General features: G+C 45.6%; 1 protein-coding gene across 5 annotated transcripts in view; it reads left to right on the forward strand.

The window, feature by feature from the left end:
- PTPN13 (protein tyrosine phosphatase non-receptor type 13) overlaps positions 1 to 27,405 on the forward strand; it is a 210,946-nt gene that overhangs the window by 109,474 nt on the left and 74,067 nt on the right. For 4 of the 5 annotated variants that reach the window (XM_066574375.1, XM_066574378.1, XM_066574379.1 and 1 more), the window contains exons 9-18: positions 2,607 to 2,688; positions 7,587 to 7,806; positions 12,417 to 12,491; positions 12,610 to 12,784; positions 14,854 to 15,007; positions 15,098 to 15,236; positions 16,055 to 16,207; positions 19,021 to 19,203; positions 21,084 to 21,246; positions 23,336 to 23,753. In XM_066574375.1, coding sequence (XP_066430472.1) covers positions 2,607 to 2,688; positions 7,587 to 7,806; positions 12,417 to 12,491; positions 12,610 to 12,784; positions 14,854 to 15,007; positions 15,098 to 15,236; positions 16,055 to 16,207; positions 19,021 to 19,203; positions 21,084 to 21,246; positions 23,336 to 23,753 — 1,762 coding nt within the window. The remainder of the gene's footprint in view (positions 1 to 2,606; positions 2,689 to 7,586; positions 7,807 to 12,416; positions 12,492 to 12,609; positions 12,785 to 14,853; positions 15,008 to 15,097; positions 15,237 to 16,054; positions 16,208 to 19,020; positions 19,204 to 21,083; positions 21,247 to 23,335; positions 23,754 to 27,405) is intronic. The other variant, XM_066574376.1, reaches the window with a different exon arrangement.

Below are 27,405 nucleotides of genomic sequence, written 5' to 3' on the forward strand. Positions count from 1 at the left end.
CAATTATGAACCAAAAATGTTAATGTACGGTCATATGTTTTGGCTTGTAAAAGTCTAATTCTCAGTTATCTGTTTTGTTTGTTCACCTGTTTTGATTTTTCACTTTTCCAGTATTTTACGCTCCCCTTGGCAGGCAACCTGCTTTGGCGATGAGCCCAGTTAATGAGTATATAGCCTTTAGGCATGTATTTCAGCACACAGGCTGCCCTTGTTATATGTTGTAAAAAGTAATCCTGATTTGAAGCGAGGCAACAAACTACATGACCAGATTACTAGAACTCCATCTATGTTGCTGATACTTATGAGTTCCAGTGGGCACAAATTAGTGATCCCATTCGGTATATGGCAACGGTGGAATATGTTAGCATTCTATAAATGTGTTGCATGGGGTATCGCCAAGAATAGGCAATAAAAAGCTCATCAGCTCAAATGTGGTACTTTATTATTTTCCTCTATTAAAGGGGTTTTCTGGGATTCTCCGCGGTGAGCCTATCTGTTAGGCTCACCACTGGGACCTGTTAACCCCCCTCGTACCCCACGGCGGAATATCGCTGCTGATATTCCATCACAGCCGTGGACAGGGGGCCTTACAAATTTGGGGAACACGTGCACACATAAGTCATAACATAGAAGGATAAACCGGTGCGCATCTTGAACAATAGGAATGAGGGCGGTACTGGTGTTTCTGGACGCCACCAGGAAGTAGCGCTGGGGAGCACACGGACAGCCCAGTGATGCCCCCTGTACCTCATTGGCTGATGAGATGGCTCCCCTGCAGGTCCTGGAAGCATATTTGGTATTTCAGTTGCACTTCAGTAGCGGTGAGCGATTCCAGTGGCCTGATTGGTTGTTGGGTACACACCCCCCTTTGGAGATGTGCACGAGTGGCCGGCCTGTTAAATAAGCAGCAGCAGGGCCTTAGGAGGGTCGGCAACTAACCCTAAACCCTAACCCCCCCGCGGGTCTCGTGAAGTAGCACTTGTGCACATCTCCAAAGGGGGGGTGTACCCAACAACCAATGAGGTCGCTGGAATCGCTCACCGCTACTGAAGTGCGGCTGAAATACAATATATGCGTCCTGGAAGGCAAGTATCCTCCTCCCGTCCCAGCTACCGGCCAACATTGTCCTCCCCGCTGCTCTCAGTCTGGCTGGCTCCCCGGCGGCCATAGATGTAACCTCTGCGCTGCGATGCAGTGTTCAGTGTCCAGTATCCTTAAGGCCAATAGAGCAGAGCATATTGAGGAGAATTTGGTGATCTGCAGCAGTGTTTCTCAACTCCAATCCTCAGCGTCCCCAACAGGTCATGTTTTCAGGATATCTTATAGAGAGAACCCCTGTGACAATGTCTGAGGCACCGAAAGTAATTCTATTACCTGTGCAGTACTGAGGAGACCTTAAAAGATGGCCTGTTGGGGGACGTGAGGACCAGAGTTGAGAAACACTGATCTACAGCAATGAAGGCCATAGAGAGCCAAGAGGATCACTAGAGTGGTCGCCTTCCAATTTAGCCCTCAGATCATCATTTGACACTTTAGTAGAAGCGGTCTCTGCAGAATGTAGAAAGAGATAACTCTTCTTACAGTCTGGTTTTCAAAGAGCGAGCTCATTAGGCGAGAGCAGACCAGAGGTTCCACCAGTTTGGACCTGAAGGTGAGATTAGTAATGGGTTTCTTTAGATATGGCCATATGACAGCTTGTTTAAAGGAAGAGGGAAAGATACCAGAAGAAAGAGGCAGGTTGAATATTGTTGTGAGGTGACTGATCACAGCCGGGGAGAGAGACTTAAGGAGGTGAGATGGAATAAGGTCACTAAAGCAAGTAGAAGGGTGAGAAGAAGAGAGGAGCCTGGAGTCTAATTCTTTTTTTGTTTGGTCCAATACGGAGAATGAACGGTTCTTAAAAAGGAGAAAAAAATTGGAATCCCCCTGCGCGGGGTATATTTTCGGCAAATCTACTGCTATATTCTGATGAAAATTAATAACATTATTTGAAACTAAAAAGAAGAAATAATTACAAAAAGTAGAACTGAAAACGGTAAACCTAAGGCCCAATGCACACAGGCAGATTTACACTAAGGAATCCGGAGCGGGTATCTGCCTCCAGATTCTGCAGGAAATACTACCCATAACATGGTATGCGTAATCGCTTTTACGTGTCCATGAGCGGAAAGCACTTGCGATTTTTTTTTTTTTTTTTTTTTTCTCCTCCCCCCCCCTCCCATCCCCGGCTCGCAGAAGGAAAATCGCAGCATATTCTATTTCAGCGCGATTTCCACGCAGGAGGCTTTCATTGAGGTCAATGAAAGCCATCAAATACACGGCCCGTCCATAGCTGACACTTGAGGTGGGCCACAGAATCTGTGTCATCGCCTAGTGACTGTGCGGCATTATGCATCGGCCGACACATCTGCAGCACAGATAAGAGGCCGATTGCGACCAATTAATGGCTGATAACGAAGAGGGACAGTTGAAACCAAAGATTTAATTTTCATCTCTATAGCCGATGTTTTGTGTAGAGAAATGTTTTCTTGTTTTTCTTAATTGGATGGATCTATTAATCAGGATGAGGATAAACAATTAACAAGACTGAACTGTTTGTTTACAAGGGAGAAAGCCAGAGAGACTGAGAGGATATGACTCAGCAGGGGTTCTTGGTGGAATTGAAGAATCAAGTCCGCATGCCTTAAGGTAATGTGAAATCGTGTTTCCAGGTATCCGAGCCCTAATTAACATGCATAACCTCTCCCAGAAAAGCCAGGCCAAGGGTGAATGCCTTTTTCTGTAGCCGCTGCAAAAATAAAAGGTAGTCTCACAAGACAGCCATTCAGATAAATGCCGATCCTATAATAAAAGGACTGCACAAGATCCGCCAGAACGGCCTGCCCATAATGGAGGGTCTGGACAACTCTCTAATTTATATGGAGGTTTTTTTAGGTCTTGTGAACAAGGGTTGTGCTTTTGGGACAAACCCTTTAAGATGCCCATACACCTTGAACAGTTGCTGTTTTTCCAACCGTTGCTTCCTCCGACTCCACTTTGCTGTGATTAGGGAGGAAAACTGCAGGTAGACAGCACTTGTGGCGGCTAATCTCTTGGGGAACAAAAGGATTGGACATTGGAATTCAACATTCCTAATCCTCATTTTCCCCGACATCATTTTGGGGAAAGTTGAGCCGCCCACATATATATTAGAGAGTTGTCCAGCCCCTCCGTTATGGGCAAGTTCAGACAAAACGCCAGTATCCATCGGGGGGGGGCTGAAAAACATTCTCTACATATCTAAAGAGTGGTGTCCACTGGCCGGCCGTATGCAAAAGACAAGATTGCATGGCTCTTACAAAGTTGACGTTTGCCTAGTCAAGAGGAAACTTTTAGGTTCTCCAAATGGAAATGTCCATCATATTCTAGTAAATATTTTTTAACCACCAATTTGGGTATTCACTGTGGTCACTTTAGCATTTTATTCCTTAATTATTATTAAACAGATTCCAAAAAGTCCTACCACAGGGAGTGGCCTTGTCTCATTCTCGCATTCAAGGGCAATAGAGGTCAGGTAGATAAGCTCTACAACCCAAAACACTAATAGCTTGGAATGTTGTCTGCTATTCTTTCTTTCCCTTCCCATTTCACGTCAGGATTAACCTGCCCATTCACCTTCAGTTCAGCAACATGTTTAGAGGAGGATTTGGCAAAGAGTAAGAAAGTTACAGCTGGAGTTGTGTAAGACGAAAATGCAGATGCCAGCTGGAACGAACACATCTGTATTGCAAATGTAGACAAGATTTCACTTCAGAGTGTTGGCATATTTACGTTTATTAGTACAAGAACCCAGAAAAGCCTATAGGGTAAGGCTGCTTTCACATCTGCAGTGGAGGTTTCGTTTTTCTGCTTCGGGGAGCAGGAGAGAGGAATGCTCTAGCCAAATGGATCTGTATTATGACGGAACAGAACAATGTCAATTGGACCTAATTGACTACAATAGGGTCTGTTCCGTATCCACTCAGCTGCCCGGCATTTTACTAGAGGAAAGAGGTGTTTCTTCTGGTATGTTGTGCCAGATCTGCCATGAAACCTAGGAACGGAGGCTTCAGTGCAATGGTGAACCCGGCCTTACAGATTGATACCTAGTGCAGCTGGGAGGAGGGGAGGGATTGCAATGAAAGATTTATCAGCTGGTGCAAATGCAACGTGGAGAAGAACAGATTTCACATTTAGCCCAACATTTTAGTCCTTTTTCTATAAAAGGATATCAACGTATTGCGTGTGTATACATATCGAATTGAGACCTGCAGGATCACCCATAACTTCTAATGGCCATTATATAGTAGTATAGATCCTTAGATTGCTTTTTGGGGTCTGAATGGCATGTTAAAAAAAACTTGGCCTTTATTTTGGGAAACGCACCAAAGCATTTTCAGCCTTCAATCAACTCACTGTGCTAGGTATAGAGAACAATAATGTTCTTATCCATTACAATATAATCTTGTGGTGCATTGTGGGTACACCGATGTCTTAAAATGAATGCAATTAATGCAGTTATACTTGCAGATGAAAATATCTGGAAAAACATGCATTTTTTTTTCTTGAACTTATGTTTGTAATATAATGATGTCCATGTGCATGAGCCTTTGCAATTGGGTTAATGCATGCCTGCACTTTCACATGACTTTTTTTAGAATAAGCGGCCATGTAACAATATTTACAATAATAACAATATTTCTGGCCATTGAGAAAATAACATTCTGCTCCCTAACACTCTGTAACACACATGTAAATAAAGTCAGTGTACAGCAGTACTGTACTGAGCAATATAGATGTGAATACACCCCCCACTCCCTTGCTCCTCCTCCCACTCCCTTGCTCCTCCTCCCACTCCCTTGCTCCTCCTCCCACTCCCTTGCTCCTCCTCCCACTCCCTTGCTCCTCCTCCCACTCCCTTGCTCCTCCTCCCACTCCCTTGCTCCTCCCCCCACTCCCTTGCTCCTCCCCCCACTCCCTTGCCCCTCCCTCCCCCCCACTCCCTTGCCCCTCCCTCCCCCCCACTCCCTTGCCCCTCCCTCCCCCCCACTCCCTTGCCCCTCCCTCCCCCCCACTCCCTTGCCCCTCCCTCCCCCCCACTCCCTTGCCCCTCCCTCCCCCCCACTCCCTTGCCCCTCCCTCCCCCCCACTCCCTTGCCCCTCCCTCCCCCCCACTCCCTTGCCCCTCCCTCCCCCCCACTCCCTTGCCCCTCCCTCCCCCCCACTCCCTTGCCCCTCCCTCCCCCCCACTCCCTTGCCCCTCCCTCCCCCCCACTCCCTTGCCCCTTCCCCCCCACTCCCTTGCTCCTTCCCCCCCTCCCCACTCCCTTGCTCCTTCCCCCCCCCCACTCCCTTGCTCCTTCCCCCCCCCACTCCCTTGCTCCCCCACTCCCTTGCTCCCCCACTCCCTCGCTCCCCCACTCCCTCGCTCCCCCACTCCCTCGCTCCCCCACTCCCTCGCTCCCCCACTCCCTCCCCCCCCCACTCCCTTGCTCCTTCCCCCCCCCCACTCCCTTGCTCCTTCCCCCCCCCACTCCCTTGCTCCTTCCCCCCCCCCACTCCCTTGCTCCTTCCCCCCCCCCACTCCCTTGCTCCTTCCCCCCCCCCCACTCCCTTGCTCCTCCCCCCCCCACTCCCTTGCTCCTTCCCCCCCCCACTCCCTTGCTCCTTCCCCCCCCCCACTCCCTTGCTCCTTCCCCCCCCCCCACTCCCTTGCTCCTTCCCCCCCCCCCCACTCCCTTGCTCCTTCCCCCCCCCACTCCCTTGCTCCTTCCCCCCCCCCACTCCCTTGCTCCTTCCCCCCCCCCACTCCCTTGCTCCTTCCCCCCCCCCACTCCCTTGCTCCTTCCCCCCCCCCCACTCCCTTGCTCCTCCCCCCCCCCACTCCCTTGCTCCTTCCCCCCCCCCCCACTCCCTTGCTCCTTCCCCCCCCCCCCACTCCCTTGCTCCTTCCCCCCCCCCCCACTCCCTTGCTCCTTCGCCCCCCCCCCACTCCCTTGCTCCTTCCCCCCCCCCCCACTCCCTTGCTCCTTCCCCCCCCCCCCACTCCCTTGCTCCTTCCCCCCCCCCCACTCCCTTGCTCCTTCCCCCCCCCCCACTCCCTTGCTCCTTCCCCCCCCCACTCCCTTGCTCCTTCCCCCCCCCACTCCCTTGCTCCTTCCCCCCCCCACTCCCTTGCTCCTTCCCCCCCCCACTCCCTTGCTCCTTCCCCCCCCCACTCCCTTGCTCCTTCCCCCCCCCCCACTCCCTTGCTCCTTCCCCCCCCACTCCCTTGCTCCTTCCCCCCCCCACTCCCTTGCTCCTTCCCCCCCCCCACTCCCTTGCTCCTTCCCCCCCCCCACTCCCTTGCTCCTTCCCCCCCCCACTCCCTTGCTCCTTCCCCCCCCCCACTCCCTTGCTCCTTCCCCCCCCCCCCCCCACTCCCTTGCTCCTTCCCCCCCCCCCCCCCACTCCCTTGCTCCTTCCCCCCCCCCACTCCCTTGCTCCTTCCCCCCCCCCCCACTCTCTTGCTCCTCCCCCCCCCCACTCTCTTGCTCCTTCCCCCCCCCCACTCTTGCTCCTTCCCCCCCCACTCCCACTCTCTTGCTCCTGCCCCCGCATTTACTCCCTTGCTCCTGCCCCCGCCCCCACTCCCTTGCTCCTTGCCCCCGCCCCCACTCCCTTGCTCCTCCGCACCCCCCTCCCCCCGCCACTTCCTCCCTCCACTCCCTCCCTCCTTCCCATTACTAGAGACAGGTATTAGTTGTGACAGCAAATTAGAAAATAGGGAGACCCCTAGTGGCCATCATTTTAGAATGACTTTTCAGCACTAAAATAGGACTTTATTCACCTAAATCTATGGTATTAAGATTCAAGTTGCTTCAAAGTGTGCTGAGCATAATGAAATACTCTGTGGCCAGCTACTTAATGCGTAATACCTTGTTCCACATGATGAACTTCAAGGAATCCTGAATAGTAATTTATTTGATCTGAACTTTCCAAGTTTCGAAATCAAAAAGAAAATATCAGGGCATTACATGAGCGCCGCTCTTTGTGTAATCTCTGATAACGCACAATGCACCTAATATATGAAGAGGCGCACATCTTGGTGCTTTTATGTGCAAAGACAGAAATTTAGACCAAATGGCGTAGCTTTCTGGTATAGTTTTATGCCAGTTTCTGGCGCAAATTATACATAAATCTGTTGGTCTGGGGTGGCCACCCCTCTCCATGCCACTCCCCTATTTTTGGGAAAAGTGGCATAAAAACACGAAAAGTCACACATTTTGCTGCAAGTTGGGCTTACAACAAGGTTTGCAACTTTTTAACACCAGAATTAGGGTGCAGAAGCAGTCATAAATGTCCCCCTAGAAGTTAAGTTCTCTCTTCAGCTTGATAGCTGGGGGTCCAAGTTTATCATTGGGAAACAGTCCAAGCTTTATGCAAATTATATAAAATGTTTTATTTAAAGGATTTGTCCAAAGATATTGAGAAATGATGGGTATATCGAAAAGTATTGTTAAAGGAAATTGAATTGAGCGCATGATACACTAAAATGCTCGTGTTTCATCATCTTTTTGCCATTACAGCCCAAAGTACGAAAACCCTCCAGAAGGAGGGGATATCAACCAAGAAATGCGCAAACGACAAGAAGAAGATATGATACAAATGAAGGCCAAAATGGCTTTTAAACAATCAAGACTAAACTTGTATACAGGGGATATGCCAAGAGCATCTATGTTGGACATCACTAGGGATCCTCTACGGGACATTGCCATGGAAACAACTATGACACAAAGAAAATTAAAGGTAACGATGTAGTTTTAAGTATTTTTTGTGACTTGCGGCAAACCCCTTTCGCTAAAATTATTTGAACGGGATATACAAAAAGTAAATGGCTCCTGCACTACCATAAGTGCCTGTGGATCTAAATAGTAGAGTTAAGCCCCATTTACAAGCAACGATTATCGCTCAAAATTCGCTCAAAGAATGTCTTTTGAGCAATAATCGTTGCGTGTAAATTAGAGATGAGCGAGCATGCTCGTCCGAGCTTGATGCTCGTTCGAGTATTAGGGTGCTCGAGATGCTCGTTACTCGAGACGAGCACCACGCGGTACTCGTCTCGATTAAACGAGCACTGACCATTGAATTCAATGGAGCCGGCAATACAGCCAGCTCCATTGAAAGCAATGGCCTGCCGGCGAGCGCGGGATGAATTGTCGGGAAGGGCTTAAATATATAAGCCCTTCCCTGCAGTTCATCCAGAAATGTGTAAAAAAAAAAATATGTATATGTATATGTATATGTATATGTGTATATATATATATATATATATATATATATATATATATATATATATATATATATATATAATACTCACCTGGTCCCGGCAGACGGAGTTCAGTGCGGCCAGCGGCAGTCCTCCTGAACTGCTCTGAACAGCTGTGAGTAGTATTCAGCAGCCGGGGATTTAAAATCCCCGCCTGCTGAATGAGCTGCCTCTAATTGGTCACAGCCTGACCAATCAGAGGCAGATTCCACTCACACACCCATTCATGAATTTATGAATGGGTGTGTGACTGCTGCCTCTGATTGTCTCAGCGGGACCAATCAGATGAGAGGCAGCAGTCACACACCCATTCATAAATTCATGAATGGGTGTGTGAGTGTATTGCCGGCTCGATTGAATTCCATGGGCTAACATCGTTCTGCCGGGACAAGGTGAGTATATATTTAATTTTTACACATTTCTGGATGAATTGCAGGGAAGGGCTTATATATTTAAGCCCTTCCCGACAATTCATCCCGCGATCGCCGGCAGCCCATTGCTTTCAATGGACCCAGCTGTATTGCCGGCTCCATTGAATTCAATGGTTAACATTGTTCTTCTCTGCCACAGCTGTTACAGCTGTGGCAGAGGAGAACGATCTTTATGCTGAGAGTGCGGGGGGGGGGGGAGGGTTCACTCTTGCTACTATTGTGGCTTAATAGTCGGACCTGGGAACTTAAGATGCAGCCCAACATGTAGCCCCTCGCCTGCCCTATCCGTTTCTGTGTCGTTCCCATCACTTTCTTGAATTTCCCAGGTTTTCACAAATGGAAACCTTAGCGAGCATCGGCGATATACAAAAATGCTCGAGTCGCCCATTGACTTCAATGGGGTTCGTTACTCGAAACGAACTCTCGAGCATCACTGAAAGTTCGACTCGAGTAACGAGCACCCGAGCATTTTGGTGCTCGCTCATCTCTAGTGTAAATGTTACCGTTGTTTGCTTTTCATCTGAACAATAATTTTTAGTGGAGTTTAAAATAAATAGTTTGGATGGAGAGCTGATAGCGGGGACCGCAAGCTGTGATTTTCTACGGGAGCCCTGATAACATTGTATTCACCTGCAGTCCCATGGCAGAACAAAGGGGCTGTATGCAGATAACAGACCACCTGCTGCTGGCTACATACAGCTCAGGGAGGCTCATTTACATGCATTAGTGCCCATTAGCAATTTATGAAAGATGATTGCTCAAACTGTCATTTTCCCTACCTGTTGAGCGAATTTTGAGTGATCATCTTTGCGTGTAAATGGGGCTTTACTCTGAAGAGGAGACCAGCAAGTTTCCTCTATATCCAGGCATACAGATGAGAAGTCACTAGAAGTATGTAGATAACTTCCAAGTTTTATTCATAATGTAATTCAGATTCCAAATACAGGGTATGGCATTATAAAAAACATGCGTACTAGGCAGTGCGTCTCGGAGGCTACACCGGCCTTCTTTTTATAATTAATTGATGTCGATTTGCGACTTGACAAAGAATAATTTACACTAGTTGGCTTAAATATTGTTTGTTTGGGGATACAGTATACTTTGGAAAATGTCGGTTTAACCCCTTGAGTGGCGGGTTTCCTACCACCCTGTCAGGCCCACCAGGGCAGGTTTTTTAAAATGGTCTAATCATTGAATTTCAACTAATTTTGCAGTTGCGTCTCAAGAGCCATAACTTTTTCATTTTTCCATTGACATGGCCATATGAGGGCTTGTTTTTTGCGGGACAAGTTATGATTTTTTAAATGGGGGAGGAAAAAAAGAAATGGGGGAAAAAAGAAAAAAAGGGGCCATGTCATTAAGGGGTTAAATAATGCATTAACTTCCTTCTTTGGGTCATTACGACGCATGGATACCACACGTGTGATTGTATTTTTGATTTTTTTACAAAGTAAAGGGAGACAAGTGTTTTTTTTGATCATTTTTTTTTCCTTTTTTTTTTTTTCCCCTTTAGGGGACTTCCACAGGGTCCCATCAGGACCCCCTGATCACATTCCGGGGATCCGATGCTGACAGCCCTTTACATGCTGCAGTGACAGCCCTTTACATGCTGTAGTCACATAGACTGCAGCATGTAAAGGGTTAACACAGCAGAGATCGGAGGTTTTCTCTGATCTCTGCTGTAAGAGCAGGTACCTAGCTGTCCTCTCACAGCCAAGCACCAGCTCTCCCTGCCACAGAGACCATCGGCTTGCTTCTGACAAGCCGATGGTCTCTATGGCAACCTGTAAACAAAGCAGGAGACTTAGAAGCAGGAGATTGCCGGCATATCGGCAATATCTTCTGCTGGTTTTTCAAAGCCCTTGCTTTGCTCTCTGTGGGTCTGTGCAGGCAGAGCACACTGTCACAGCTTGTGGCATTGTGCTCTGCAGCTCCCATAGTGATACATAGCCCGGAAATCTTCCGGGCTATGTCGCTATGAGCAGTGGAGCTCGTCCCGGAAAATTTCCGGGCGTGCCACTCAAGGGGTTAATGGGGGGTCCTGCTTGGTGATTGGCAGCCTTCCCTGTGTGTGTGTTTACACAGATAGCAATCGATTCCTGACTCATAAACTTAGGGGGAGCAGGAGACTAAATCTGTCTATTCTTATAAAACTAAATTTGCTCAGATCCGACTGATGCAAACTGAGCAGAATGTTCAACAGAACAAATTTAGGTTCCTATCATATTTTTTCAAACTTTTTATAGATAAAGCAGTGTTCACAGTTTTTTTCCTACTTTTTTGGCCTCCATTAAACATGTATGTCAGGTAAAGAAACTATGATGGATGCCCCCACAAACTATTATGGTATCTGTTTTATGGATGTCTTTTTTACAGTATTCTGTTGGATAGGTTGCCGTAGTGCTTTATGTTTCATCTTTTTCACCTCCTCTGTTATTTCTCCTCCTTTATTCCCCCTACTTCTTTTTTTTCCCCTACTCCTCCTCCCCTCACTTTCACCCACCCTATTCCCCCCCCCCCACACACACACACACTTCACCCCCCCCTACCCCCCACACTTCTTTTGTTTTTGTTTCCCCTTCACCTCCTCGTATTTTTTTTTTGTCCCCCCCCCCCCCTCTTTTTTTTTCCTCCACTTTTTTTTTCTTTACTCTACCTTTTTTTTACATGCATTCAGCAGTATGCTGACATATACTCCGCATGATAATAGACTCCCTTAGGCACATTTTGCATGTACATCAGAGGTATTCCACGTGGACAGAAAAACAGTGTGAAACCAGACGTATCCATTTATTTTCTAACAATGGCACCATACAAACCTCACTCCACCGTAGTGCTTTGTTTTATCTTTTTCACTTCCTCCTTTATTTCTCCTCCCTTATTCCTCCTACTTCTTCTCCCCCCACTACTCTCCCCTCCTACTTCTTTTGTTTCCCTCTCCTTTTTTTTGTTCCCCCCCCCCCACCACCACCTTCTTTTTTTGTTCCTCCCCCTCCCCCCTTCTCTTTTTTTTTTTCCTCCACTTTTTTTTTTCTTTTACTCTACCTTTTTTTTACATGCATTCAGTATGCTGACATATACTCCGTCTGATAATGCATGTACATCAGAGGTATTCCATGTGGACAGAAAGACAGTGTGAAACCAGACGTATCCATTTATTTTCTAACAATGGCACCTTACAAACCTCACTCCACCCATGTTGGCTCAGCACCCACCATAATAGTCGTGACTATAGCTCATTATATGTTGAGATGTATTATTGTAGTTTTTACCTCCATCATAAAGTAAATATTGCAGGTGTCCTCGTTTGTGTACGCTCATAATTACTTGCTGCACTTAATGGTGTACTGACTCCTCTTAATGAAGAGACTCATCATTGTTCCTGCATGTGGGAACTTGCTCAAGGAGGTAGAGCAGAACTTGCCAGACTTTTCAAAACAGGAAATTTGAACGAAGGAGTTATATTTTCCAGACGGGGTAAATAAATTTGTGGTTTATATGAAATTTGTGGGTTGGCTGAAAGAAAAGGTATCGATTATAATCGTCATGTGTCAATTTGGTATGGACGTTCATTCGCCAAATTAAGCTATTGAGTCATTCTATAAACGAATTCATCTGCATAGGTTTTATTGTAACTAATTTTTTTTTCTTTGCTTCAGAAGTTTTTTGGGCCAGAGTTTGAAAAGATGACTCTTGAACCTTGTGTCTCACTGGATCTCCCCCCCTCGATTTTGGTAAGGAAGCCTGCTTTTGGTGGTATCTTTATAACAGACAATTAATTTTCAGTCCTTTAAACTTTATTATTACTTATTTTAAAATTTTTAAATTTTTATTTTTTATTTTTTTTTAAAGGCCAAAAAGGGAAAGAATGATGAAGTGCGGCGGAAAGTGAACATCATCCTTCTTAGTGGACAGAGGCTTGAGTTAACGTGTGACATAAAGTCTGCTTGCAAAGATGTGTTTGATATGGTGGTTGCTCACATTGGGTTGGTTGAGCACCATTTATTTGCTTTTGCAATGCTGAAAGGTAAGTTACGGTCCATTATTCTCTTTATAAAATTATATATTTTAACCCTTTGCAATCCAATTTTGGATTCAGGGTTTCCTAGGGGGCTTTCTCTTTCTGCCATTATACAATGTCGCCATCTGCTGGCTAGAGCCAGTACTGCAGTATAGGACATACTGGAGAGGCCCCCCGCCAACAGAGTGGCCAGTAGTAATCTACAGTAAGAATACCCTGCCGGACGTCTTCCGACATCAGAGCTGTACAGCCTTCAATCAGAATGTCTTTAGACGTCAGACAGTGGATTGGAAAGGGTTAATACTTTTTAAAAGTTTTTCTTATGCTTCCATAAAGAGAAGCAATGAGAAGAAATCTAATACAAACTCCTAGCAACACTTGCATAATAAAACCGAATCCAAAATTTATTTTTTTTTGTGCGGAAGATCCGCGCAGAGAGACCATGACATACACGATCTCCCACAAACAATGGAAAATTGTTTCCGCAGGCCCCCCGCTACGGAAATCTGCATGCGGAGACCACCGACATTAGGCCTAATGATAAGAGCTGGAGTCTAGGCAGTTGGAAACTTCCTTCTCCTTTACCTAACAAAGCCCCATTCTTTACAGTGCTGGAGCTAAAGCATGGAGAAGACAAAATGGTGAAGGCCCCCTGTTGTTCTGCCGCGTTCCTGCCAGATTATTGGTTTTCGGAGCCATCCTGCTGCACTCTTTACATACACGGGTGTAACGCTGCTTTCAGACGGCACGATTATCCGCACAAGCGAAGAGCTGCTGACGTCATCACAAGCTCTGGCGCTCGTGGAGCCCGTTTAGACGCGCAGATTCAATGCTGACTTGTTCAACGAGAATCATTCACTTCTCATTCGGTTTCACATTCCTTATGGAAAACGCTGAATGAGATGTGTTTAAACGCAATGAGAAGCCAACGATCATTTTTAGTCCCGCGGAACCTGAATGAGAAACGTACGATTCTCGTTAGTCATTCAGCCGCGTTTATCGTTCACTTTCGCTTGTTTGAATATTTTTTTTTTAATGATAGTTGTTCCGTGTAAATGCACCTTAAGGCCTCTTTCACACGGGCGACGGCAATTCTGCTGCGAGAAAATTGCGGCAAAATCGCATCTTTTGTTTTCACGGTTTTTCAGCAATGTATCGCAGCTTTCTTGTTTTAGAAGAATCTTGCATTGCATCGCGGCCACTTGGGATAAACTCATGCGTTCCCCCCCCCCCCCCCCCCTCTCAGCATAGCATCAGTCAAAACATCTCTAATGTGAAGGACCCCATTGAGAAGCAAGGGGCTTTACAAAAATGCGTTTTCTCACGCTATCACAGGAAAATCACATGCTTTTGTCGTCTGGGTAAAAGCAGCCTTAAGGCGCGTTTGAGCGATAATCATTGTCTAAACGTGTGGCCTTCGTGCATTATTCGCTTATCACTAAGTTTTAGCAAACTAAAAATCAGCGATGAGCCTCATTAGAGTTCTCAGCGGGAGACCTCTAATACTATTGTTTCAGCTCGTCTCCCACTCGGAGCTCTCAGCGGGATACCTCTGATACCATTGTTTTAGCTCATCTCCCACTTGGAGCTCTCAGCTGGATACCAGCTGAAAGCTCCAAAAACAACACAGCTGTATGCAGAAGACAGCACTCCCGCTGTCTTTTGCATACCCCGCTTGGAGCTCTCAGTGGGATACCAGCTGAGAGCTCTGAGAACAAAGCAGCTGTATGCAGAAGACTGCGCTCCCGCTGTTTACTGCATACAGCAGGAGCCTTTATTTATACACTAATAAGCTCTTAAGTAGCTAATTAGCTACTTAAGAGTTTATGCAAAGTGTTCGCTCAAAACTGTCACTCAAACTGCCGTTTGAGCGAATCTTGAGCGTGTAAATGCACCTTTACTTTAACACAGTTTAGTATTTTTTCTTTTAATCCAATTGTGACCGAGGTTGCTAACTGACCACATATCTAGAATGCTTTTATTGAGTAATATGGAAATAAGATACCAAATATTTTGATCTTGGCTCCATTTGTAGTTACGAATTTAAACAAAAGTTACTTTGGTATCTGTTGCAGACGCAGAATTTTTCTTTATTGACCTCGACCAAAAATTGTCCAAATTGGCTCCAGAAGGCTGGAAAGAAGACACCAAGAAAAAAGGCAAAAGTGGGGTCAACTTCACCTTGTACTTCCGTGTTAAGTTTTTTGTGGATGATGTCAGTCTTATACAGTAAGCATGTTTGTGTCTCCTGGCTCTATATACAGTATATATTATATATTGTACAGTATTTGTGACTGAAGGCTCCTTCTCTCTGCCCAGACATAGCTTTACTCATCATCAGTACTACTTGCAGCAAAGAAAGGACATTTTAGTGGAGCATCTACACTGTGATGATGAGACGGCTTTACTTCTGGCATCCCTGGCTCTCCAAGCGGAATACGGAGACTACCACCCAGATGTAAGCTAGTAAAAGAGACCTTGTTCTTCACGCACCTGCAATTAAAACTGCATACATAATGTGTATATATGATATACCTTGTCCTTAAAGGGGTTGTCCCGCGGCAGCAAGTGGGTCTATACACTTCTGTATGGCCATATTAATGCACTTTGTAATGTACATTGTGCATTAATTATGAGCCATACAGAAGTTATAAGAAGTTTTTCACTTACCTGCTCCATTGCTGGCGTCCTCGTTCCCATGGAGCCGACTGATTTTCGGCGGCTAATGGCCAAATTAGCCGCGCTTGCGCAGTCCGGGTCCTCTTCTTTTCTGAATGGGGCCGCTCGTGCAGGATGCTGGCTCCGTGTAGCTCCGCCCCGTCACGTGCTGATTCCAGCCAATCAGGAGGCTGGAATCGGCAATGGACCGCACAGAAGCCCTGCGGTCCACGGAGGGAGAAGATCCCGGCGGCCATCTTCCGCAGGTAAGTAAGAAGTCACCGGAGCGCGGGGATTCAGGTAAGCGCTCTCCGGTGTTCTTTTTTAACCCCTGCATCGGGGTTGTCTCGCGCCGAACGGGGGGGGGGTTGAAAAAAAAAAAAACCCGTTTCGGCGTGGGACAACCCCTTTAAGGTTTCAGTGGTATGTTCGAAGTGGCAATATTAGTAAGGAGTTATGACAAATTATGTTACCATTCTGCAAAAATGGATGGAGGAAAGCGATACATTGTATGCAGTGCATTCATCCCACTGAACATGATGAGGTCTGGAAGGGGTATTTTTAGCATAAACTGTTACATTCCGAGGTTTAAACGAGAAATTGTTGATGTATCTTCAGGTTCACGGCTTAACCTATTTTCGGCTGGAACATTACCTTCCTGCTCGAGTGATTGAGAGACTGGATCTGTCTTACCTGAAGGAGGAGCTGCCCCGGCTGCACAGTACTTACGCCGGAGCTTCAGAGAAGGAAACGGAAATTGAGTTCCTGAAAGTAATTAACTTTATTTTCTGCGATCGAAGACCTTTGCAGAAGACCATTAACGATGTATAATGAATGGGAGAACTACCTATATTTCCAAATGATGTACTACATCATATTTACGAAAGGCAAAAATCAGTGGGAATAGGCGGTCAGGCGTGTTGGATTCCAACATGCCTGATCCTGTCTTCCTGCAGGCGATAAGCTGAGGACTGTCGAATTGTTTTTTGTTTTTTTTTCCCCCCTCTCCCTATTGAACTAAACATACTTTATGGTGCAGTTGGGAGAAATATCTGTCCGCCTTACAAGCATTCAGCCAACGGTCATCTTGTGTACAGCTAGCTTTGGTCCTGGTATGTCTACATTAACCCCTTAACGCCACAGGACATAAGTGTCAGTTAATGAAACAGGATGTAAACTTCCACCCTGTAGATGGGGCGGGCTCAGGAGTGATTCCCCACCATTTTGTAGCAGAAGCTGGCTGTGACTAACAGTCGGACTCCTGCTGCCACAGCGGGGATTGATGAGAACACAGATCCCCACTCTTAACACCTTACATGCCACAATCAATGTACATTTTGGAATGCAAAGGGTTCACAGAGTGAGCGGGCTCCTTCTGTGACGTCATCGGCCTTCCGTGATGTAATTGCAGAGAGCCAGTGAGTTGCAAGGCACCCTGACTCCATATACTGGTGTCCAAGCCTACCATGGCCTGAGATTGCGATTGTGAGCAGTAACAGACGTACTGCATTGCATTATCCTAGCGATATTGTGCAGAAGTGGGAAAACGCTAAAAAAAAATAATAATTTGGTATTGTCGTAATCGTACCAGCCCGCAGAAGAAAATGTATTATGTGATTTATGGTGCATGATGAATGCTGTAAAAAAAACAATGGCAGAATTGATCCCCTCCCTCCCAAAAAAATGAATGAATAAGTTTTACAATACTTTTATATATACACAAAAGTGGTACCAATAAAAACTACAGTTGACCATTAGAGATGAGAGAGCGTACTTGCCTGAGCTTGATGCTCGTTCGAGTATTAGGGTGCTCGAGATGCTCGTTACTCAAGACGAGCACCACGCGGTACTCGTCTCGATTAAACGAGCACTGACCATTGAATTCAATGGAGCCGGCTGAGCCAATGAGAGGCAGCAGTCACTCACCCATTCATGAATGGGTGTGTGTGAGATCTGCCTCTGATTGGTCAGGCTGTGACCAATCAGAGGCAGCTCATTCAGCAGGCGAGGATTTTAAATCCCCGGCTGCTGAATACTACTCACAGCTGTTCAGAGCAGTTCAGGTGGACTGCCGCCGGCTGCGCTGAACTACGTCTGCCGGGACCAGGTGAGAATATATATTTTTATTTTTACACATTTCTGGATGAATTGCAGGGAAGGGCTTATATATTTGAGCCCTTCTCGACAATTCATCCCGCGCTCGCCGGCAGCCCATTGCTTTCAATGGAGCCGGCTGTATTGCCGGCTCCATTGAATTCAATGGGCTAACATCGTTCTTCTCTGCCACAGCTGTTACACCTGTGGCAGAGGAGAACGATCTTTATGCTGACAGTGCGGGGGGGGCTTAATAGTGGGACCTGGGAACTTGAGATGCAGCCCAACATGTAGCCCCTCGCCTGCCCTATCCGTTTCTGTGTCGTTCCCATCACTTTCTTGAATTTCCCAGGTTTTCACAAATGAAAACCTTAGCGAGCATCGGCGATATACAAAAATGCTCGGGTCGCCCATTGACTTCAATGGGGTTCGTTACTCGAAACGAACTCTCGAGCATCGCTGAAAGTTCGACTCGAGTAACGAGCACCCGAGCATTTTGGTGCTCGCTCATCTCTATTGACCATGCAAAAAACAAGCTTTACCTGAAAAATAAAGTCATGGCTTTTGAAAAGTGGAGCAGAAAATCCCAAAAAGTCATTGCGTCCTCATGGCCAAAATGGGCTGTGTCCTTTAGGAGTTAAATTTGCAGCTGTGAAAATCGTGGCATTGGCCTGTACATCATTCCCATAGAAGCAAACAATATGGTCTGCATGTGAAAATATTGGACTGATTCTAAAACTAGTTAAAGGCTGTATTTCATGTCAGTGGACGTATGAAGATTCTGGCAGGACTTTTTGCTCCCTCCCTAATCTTACTACATTTCTGTTGACCAATACCCCTTTAAATAAAGTCTTCTCTTCTTAGAGAATACCGCATATGCCATGACTGTCTGATAGATGCGGGTCTTAGCAAGTATGCTCGCTCATCTCTAGTCTTGACCTCAAGTGCAAGAGCGTTGCTTGGGAGGTGGCTTTTTTTGTTGAAGGCCCGAACAAGCAGCTGATCTGCTGGGTTGGGGACGTAAGTTTTTTACTTTCCTTCCCCACCGTCTCTCCGGAGTCAACCCTTAAACTTGCCTGCGGTGCATTGAGCGTTGTGTGGACTATTTGCAGTGTCGCTCAATGCACTGCAGCGTCCGGTTTGAGAGCTGACACCGGGGCAATAGAGGGGAAGGAAGTATAAAGTTTACATCTTCCGACTTGGCTACTTTGTGGCCATAAACTTGGCTTATGGGGCTCTAAATAGCTAACAGTCTCTTTAAGAATTTTACCTTTATTTGTCTCTATCATGGACATAACTATAGGGAGCCTTAGGGGGCCATGAGGTCTCTCTTCTCCATATAGGGAGCCCAGTACTACAAATAAAGCAATATGGGCCCCTGTTACAGGTTTTGCATTGGGACCCAGCAGCCTCAAGTTGCACCTCTGCTCTATCATCTCCCTAGGCTTATAGAATATTAATAGCATGGCTTTTTTCCATCCTTTTGATAGGTGTGCCAGAGACTTCAGGAGTATGGGGTTCATTTCCATAGAGTGTTTCCTGAGAAAAAGTCCCAGACTGGCATCCTTCTTGGGGTGTGTCCTAAGGGTGTGCTCATCTTTGAGGTCCACAATGGAACACGGACTCCAGTCCTGCGATTCCCTTGGAGAGAAACCAAGAAGATTTCTTTTACTGTAAGTTTAAAGTCCGCTGCTCCAGCAATGAATATGCTGCTCTGGCCCATATGAAGTTTGGACAGACCGCTGCCTGCTTTTTACGGTTCTATAGTTTTATATGCTCCTTAGTGCATATTAGTAATCCTGCACTGCGCAGGGGGTTGGACCCGATGACCCTGGAGGTCCCTTCCAACTCTACCATTCTATCATTCTATGATATTAAAATGTGCAAAACTGTTTTTAGTCTTGAAGCTTCGGGCCATAATTGAGTCTGCACCACTGAAATATAGGCATGTGCCATCAGAAAGCTGCACAGTAATGCTCCTCTGGCTTACAGGCTACCTCAGCCTGTAAAACGCTTGCAATTTTGGTCGAAATTCTCCAACAAGACGGATCACATCTTTGACAGACTGTATGTGATCGCCATTGGCAGACTAGAATTCGCCTCAATTTTACAGCCAATGGTTGCGGGAAATGACCAAAATAGGCCATTTTGGGTGACTTTCTCCTAAGTGTGTGGCTACCTTAAAACAAAAAGTAGAGGTGTGAACAAAGTATTGTGCTATACATCTATAGACTGCTGGTCAAGGTAAAAAAAACAAGGTTTTGCTAGCGTGGCTTCAGCTGGGTAATGACTTAATGAGAACCATGATCAGTTGGGCATCTCTTCAGGACATAGTCTTATTGAAGAGAACAGCGTGACCGCCATGTGCATTGCTTTTTCATGTACCTTAGTGTTTTGTCATGACGACTGCATGTTTATCCATATGATCCATTTATGGTGTCTTTAACCCCTTAAGGACCAAGCACAGTAAAGTAATGGCGCGTCGTCCAGGGCTTTAATCTTAGCAGAATCAGCAGGAGCAGGTCAGGTCCTCGGCTGTTAGTCACAACCAAGGATCCAGGTGCCCCATGCCCCAGCAGAGCTGTAGGGTCCTAGCAGACCCAGATGAGCTCTGTGGGCTCCTATGGATGCGGCAGTGGAAAGTGTGAAATTTAAAAAAAAACAAAAAAATCAATACAATGTGAATGGCCCCAGAGATCTTATATGAGGTCAAGAGGACATAGATGTTAAAAAGAAAAAGTTAGGAAAATAAGTTTAAAAAAATTGCAGAATGAAGTTTAAAAATATTTTTTTTTTTGTATAATTAACCCACTGCCGGATTTAACTTAAACCGTCATCATATGCGCCCTTTGGTCCGAGACAATACAAATTATATATCAAAACATTTGTGACAAAATGAGGAGCCTGTTCCTGTACTTTGTTTTAGTGTAAACATACTCATTTGAAAAACGACTATGAATTAAAAACTTTTTTTTTTTTTTTTACTTTTTACCCTTAATAAAACTAAAAAAAACAGGAAAAAAAAGTCAATGAAAAAGTATCTTAAAAAAATGGCCCTATATGCCATGAAAAAGAAAAATGCAGCAAAAGTAATTTTGGTAGCTGAAATAAGAAATAGGGCAGTAAAATCCCTAAAAAGTGTCTGGCCCTTTAAGACCAAAACATTGTAGTCCTTAAGGGGTTTTTAAACATCCCCTCTATATTCCCGCTCCCACTTCATAGCAGGGCTACCAAATGCTGTTATTTTCTACTCAACATGGAGAAACCACTTGACATTTTCATTCATTTATTCCATTTTTATCATTTCTGGTATCTTCTACCCGGCATTACAGATGGGAGTTTGTAAGGTTTAGCAGCAAATCCTTCTTCCAGTAAAACGTCTGTTTTGCTTTTTCACTTGCTTTTTAATTGTTTCATCTTTTTCCAAGATTATACAGTAAACAAAGTGGAAGAACGAGGCAAACCGAATAACGCGCATATGTGAACTATTAATGTACTGCAGACCAAACATATTGAATTGTAGTTTCTTCTATTTTTTTTTTTTTGGCCGCAGAAGAAAAAAATCAGTTTGCAGAACACATCAGATGGAATCAAACATGTTTTCCAAACGGACAGCAGTAAGACCTGCCAGTACCTCCTCCACCTCTGCTCCTCTCAGCACAAGTTCCAGCTACAGATGAGGGCCAGACAAAGCAGTCAGGAGACACAAGATATTGGTAATACTAACACCGCTTTCCCCCCATTGCATCTCGTTGGTCAACAAGCTTTTTTTTTTTGCCTACAGCCCAACACAAAAATGATCACTTCTGCTTCAATGCATGATTGTTACTTTTAGTTTTACTATATTTTAGTGTTGGGTATTCCTACAGATCCTCTTTATCTGTATAATATGAAACCTGGTTTGCTTCTAAAAATGGTATCTGGACGTTTCTGTAGCGAGATCTGTTTTGGAGGAAGCACAAGTTGGTAATCTGTCTGCTCATGCAGTAAATTATTTCCTTGCCCATATCATTGCGTCACTAGGTATGTATTGCATTTAGGAGTCTTAACCCTTTGCAATCCAATTTTGGATTCAGGGTTGCCTAGGGGGCTTTCTCTTTTTGCCATTATACAATAGTGCCATCTGCTGGCTAGAGCCAGTACTGCAGTATGTGACATGCTGGAGAGGCCCCCGATAACAGAGCGGCCAGTAATATACAGTAAGAATACCCTGCTGGACATCTTCCGACATCGGAGCTGTACAGGCTTCAATCAGAATGTCTTTAGATGTCAGACAGTGGATTGGAAAGGGTTAATGGCAGCTCTTCTAATAGCAGTCTTATTAGTTCTGCTTTTTCAGAAACTGATACATTGTATAATAACGAGAGATAGTTTCTATTAACTTGACTTAAAAGTGTTGTCTTGCAGCAGCAGGGGTGCATAACTTTTTCTGGTCTGAGGGCCACATTGCCATATATTTATAGTATATCCTAAGTATATCTCACAGAATTTAGGGAATAAAAGCCCCACACAGGCCAGAATATCCGGTCACAGCCATAATAAGTTTTTAGAGATTCACAGAAAAGTTTACTATATTCTTTAATTAAAATTTTCCATTTTATTAGTTTGTTTTTTTAAAATCTAATTTGATTACTAACTGCACCCTATAATGTCCCAATCTACCGTATATACCGGCGTATAAGATTACTTTTGAACCCCGAAAAATCTGCTCTGAAGTCGGGGGGTCGTCTTATACGCCGGTAATACAAAAAAAAGAAAGTGTCAAAAAAAAAAATCCTTACTCACCTCCCCCGACGTTCTGCGGCGCTGCTGCAGGCTGTCGCTCCCTCCTGGTCCCCGGCAGAGCATTGCTTTCTGGATGCAGGGCTTGAAATCCCCGCCTCCAGAAAGCTAATACTGTGATTGGCTAACACACGCTGTCAGACAATCACAGTCATTCAATGACATCATTGAATGGCTGTGATTGGCTGAAGGCGCACGTGTGTAAGCCAATCACAGCCATTCAATGATTGAAAGATTGTCACTTTTAGCAATCGTTTTGCATTAAGTGTTAATGGACATTAATGTCCATTAGCACTTTATTTGCGTGCAAAAGGGCCTCTGGGAGCTGCCTGCAGAGCACAGCATGTGGCCCGGGCTCTGCAGGCAGCTCCATTGTTCTTGCACGGCTGTTGGCAGAATACAATGTAATCTCCAACTCCCATGCAGATCCCAATGTGCGGTCCCTATTATCTCGCTAGCTGAATGATGGATGTTAAGCTCGCCCTAAAGTAATCGCTCAGCTGAAGAGTGAACGATGACAACGTTTATACACAACGATTATCACTTATATGCCGTTGATCGAACACATTTTAAGTGAAATTTATTGCTTATAAATGGGCCTTAACAGTGTCACCTTTTTTCCCCCTGATCATTGGTCCAGATTCTTTAAGCCCCAATTAGCTGCTATTGTCATGGGTACGTTGGGTACGTTGTATCTGATCATACATGTTCCCTGCTACAGCGAGTGCAGGAGAAATGTAGCATTGCATTATATCCATGAAGGTGAAATGGCCAAACACTTAATGCATGGGTCAGTCTGCCAGACCAGACAATGCTCTTAATTTACATCTCTTGTAGTGGGCACTCCCAGGTATGATGGGTACCCCTCTGACTCCAATATGCTCCTATAAGAGGATGGCTTAGCAACTTGCATTCCTTAATGACTTTTTTTTTTTTTTCTTTCAGTAGGAAATATTCTTTAGGTAGAAAACTTGTATATCCCTGTTTGAAATGTGACTGTAATTTTTTTTTCCTCCTTTTTAGAGAGATCATCTCTGTACAACCTGAACATCCAGGCAGACACTCTCCGTGGGCTTGGCATAGCGAGGGCAATCAGTACAACAAGCCTGGCAAGCAGTACATTGAACAGGCTGGCCGTAAGACCCGTATCTATCCAGCCTGACCTTCTGAAGAGACTCTCTTGCTCAGATTTGTCGGCTCTTCAAACGCATCTCGGAAATGGGCCAAAGGATAGACAGTCTAAGAGCCCCTGGGAAGACCGGCCTAGGGTCATTAGCAAATCTTACCATGACCTGAGCCAGGTCTCTCCGCAGAAGAGGATGCTTAATACTAGAATGGACAGTCCCCCGAATACACTGGAAGAATTGATGAACCGGGCATCTTTTCATTATATGGCAAAGTCGGATACCGAGTCGGTGACTGGATATGGAAAACTTAATGAGTATGTTCTATTTACTTTTTATGTCTTTCTTGAGTATGGAAAGAAGCAATGATATAACATAGTATGTACGACCGAATGAAGACCATGTCCATCTAGTTCAGCCTGTTTATCCTCCTAAGTTGTTGATCCAGAGGAAGGCAAAAAACCACAAGAGGTAGGAGCCAATTAGTCCTTTTGGGGGAAAATTCCTTCCCGACTCCCTAATGGCAATCAGACTGTTCCCTGGATCAACCCCTAATAGTTCCTACCTGCCTGTATACCCGGATTAACAATTAACCTAAGATTTATATCCTATAATGTCCTTCCTCTCCAGAAAGACATCAAGTCCGCTTTTAAACTCCTCTATGGATTTTGCCATCACCACATCCTCAGGCAGAGAGTTCCACAGTCTCACTGCTCTTACAGTAAAGAACCTCTTTCTATGTTGGTGATGAAACCTGCTTTCCTCTAGATGTAGCAGATGCCCTCTTGTTACCGTCGCAGTCCTGGGTATAAACAGATCATGGGAGAAATCCTTGTATTGTCCCCTCATGTATTTATACATCGTTATTTGGTCGCCCCTTAACTGTCTTTTTTCCAGGGTAAATAATCCCAGTATTGGTGCCTCTCTCGGTATTCCAGTCCCGTCATTCTATGTATTAGTTTAGTTGCCCTTCTTTGAACCCCCTCCAGTACTGTAACATCTTTCCTGAGCACCGGTGTCCAGAATTCTATACAGTATTCCATGTGAGGCCTGACAAGTGCCGTATATAATGGGAGGATAATGTTCTCATCCTTCGCCCCTATACCTCTTTTAATGCACCCCAAGACTTTATTTGCTTTTGCAGCAGCTGACTGGCATTGGTTACTCCAGTTTAGTCTACAGTCAACTAGTACCCCCAGGTCTTTTTCCATCTCACTTTTCCCTAGCAGTACCCCATTTAGTGTATATTGGTGACATCCGTTTCTCCTGCCCATGTGCAGAACCTTGCATTTATCAACATTGAACTTCATTTGCCATTTTTCTGCCCAAGCCCCCAGCTTATCCAGGTCCGTTTGTAGCTGTACAGTGTCCTCCATTGCATTAATTATATTGTATAATTTTGTCATCTACAAATATTGATATTTTGCTGTGCAGCCCCTCTATCAGGTCATTGATAAATATGTTGAACAGAGTGGGGCCTAATAGTGAGCCCTGTGGCCCCCCGCTAGTGACTGTGGCCCAATCAGAGTATGAACCATTTATCACCACCCTCTGCTGTCTATCTCTGATGGCTGTAGACAATGTACAAAAACCCATGGTAGCGTGGCAACTCTATGTAGAGAGGTATTTGTACAGGTTTAACCCTTTCATGACCAAGGGTCATTGAAGCTCCTGGATGCAGGTCACCTTCTACGCTTTCAAATCACAATTTTTCTGGAGTCACAGCTACATGAAGGCTTGTTTTTGTTTTTTTCAGACCGAAGTGTACGTTTCAGTGGTACTATTTAACATCCCATATAATGTTTCAGAAGACTTTTTTTAAAGTTTCAAAGTGGGCTGAAATGGGAAAAAAACCGATTGTGCCATTGTGTGGGGGAGGGCGGGTTACGATGTTTAAGGCATAGTAACATTTACATGTCCTCTTTATTCTGTGGGTCAGTGGGATTACAGAGAGACCAAATGTATATAGTTTTTTTTATGTTTCAAATGTGTTTGTTGAATTTTGAACATAAAATTTGGCAACAATCTGCCTTAAAGACCCCCCGCAGGGGATATAGATAGACATCTTGAAAGGCATTTGTATAATGAGTTGTAAACTATAAAAGAACATAACAAACATTAGCGGTCACGTTGTGGAGAGCTTGATCCATCAGTAGATCTATAGGATGGTGAAGAGGTTAGTTGCTTGGGTATCGTTCTGGACCAATGAGAGAGGTCTTTGTGGCAGATGAGGGACCCTGGGGTAGTTAGTTTATTCTTGCTATGGACTGGATATAGTTATATAGCTATTTTTATGTATTACTACTTAAAAAAAAAAGTCTTAAAAAAATTTCTTTCTGTCGCCATCCTCTGACCCTGTTGGTTTTTTTATTTTTCCGTTGATGCAGCTTAGGTGAGAGCTTGGATTTGCAGGGTGACTTGTAAGTTTTACTAGTACAGTGTAAGGCACATATAAGTTAACGTTTTGATCACTTTATATCCAATTTTTTTTCTTGGAGACCAGATGACCAAAAAAACGCAATGCCAGAATTGCAATTTTTTTTTCCTTTTTATGGCTTTCACAAAAAGGAATTAATATAATAGCTTAACAAATTGGACCTTTACAGATGCAGTAATACCAATTTTACGTTTTTTTTATATGCAATGACTGGGAAAAGGACTTTTTTTTTTCTAAGTTTTTTAATATTTATTTTTTGTAATAGACAAACAGATGGGAAAGGGTTAAATAACTGAGGGGTGTATGCGTGTGTATTTTATTAACATATGCATATGTATGATATGATTTCTTTCCATAATACCGATGTCCGTACACGCGCTAACTGCATGGGCTATGACGTATAAGGTCGTATGGCTATCACGGAGAGGTTAATCTCGGGACTCGAATGTTGAACAGAAACACTTTTTAGCATTAAAGACCTAGAAAAGACCTATAGACTTGTCGCGGTGGAGTGCGCGGTCACATAGACTTGTCGCGGTGGGGTGCGCGGTCACATAGACTTGTCGCGGTGGAGTGTGCGGTCACATAGACTTGTCGCGGTGGAGTGTGCGGTCACATAGACTTGTCGCGGTGGAGTGTGCGGTCACATAGACTTGTCGCGGTGGAGTGCGCGGTCACATAGACTTGTCGCGGTGGAGTGCGCGGTCACATAGACTTGTCGCGGTGGAGTGTGCGGTCACATAGACTTGTCGCGGTGGAGTGTGCGGTCACATAGACTTGTCGCGGTGGAGTGTGCGGTCACATAGACTTGTCGCGGTGGAGTGCGCGGTCACATAGACTTGTCGCGGTGGGGTGCGCGGTCACATAGACTTGTCGCGGTGGGGTGCGCGGTCACATAGACTTGTCGCGGTGGGGTGCGCGGTCACATAGACTTGTCGCGGTGGGGTGCGCGGTCACATAGACTTGTCGCGGTGGGGTGCGCGGTCACATAGACTTGTCGCGGTGGGGTGCGCGGTCACATAGACTTGTCGCGGTGGGGTGCGCGGTCACATAGACTTGTCGCGGTGGGGTGCGCGGTCACATAGACTTGTCGCGGTGGGGTGCGCGGTCACATAGACTTGTCGCGGTGGGGTGCGCGGTCACATAGACTTGTCGCAGTGGAGTGTGCGGTACGGGGGGTACTGTGGGGGGGAATACTGGGGGGGGCACTGTTGAGGGGGGACTGTGGAGAATGCTGTGGTTGGGGGGAATGAGGGGGGCTACTTTGGAGGGCACTGTGGGGGTGACACTGGGGGGCACTGTGGGGGGGGCATGTGTAGGGGGTACTGTAGAGGGCACTGTTTGTGGCACTGTGGGGCATCATTAGGGGGGCACTGTGGGAGTGTGCACTGTGGGGGGGTCATTGTGAGAGGGGTCGCTGTGGGAGGGGCACTATGAGGGCGTGTGTGTGGGGAAATGTTTTGTTTTACTTTACTTTAGCAGGGTGGGGGGGCAGTAGGTAGCCTTGCAGTGGGGGGCTGCCGGAGAATTCT

This window comes from Eleutherodactylus coqui, chromosome 7 (genome assembly GCF_035609145.1).
Source record: "Eleutherodactylus coqui strain aEleCoq1 chromosome 7, aEleCoq1.hap1, whole genome shotgun sequence".
Classification (NCBI taxonomy): Eukaryota; Metazoa; Chordata; class Amphibia; order Anura; family Eleutherodactylidae; genus Eleutherodactylus; species Eleutherodactylus coqui.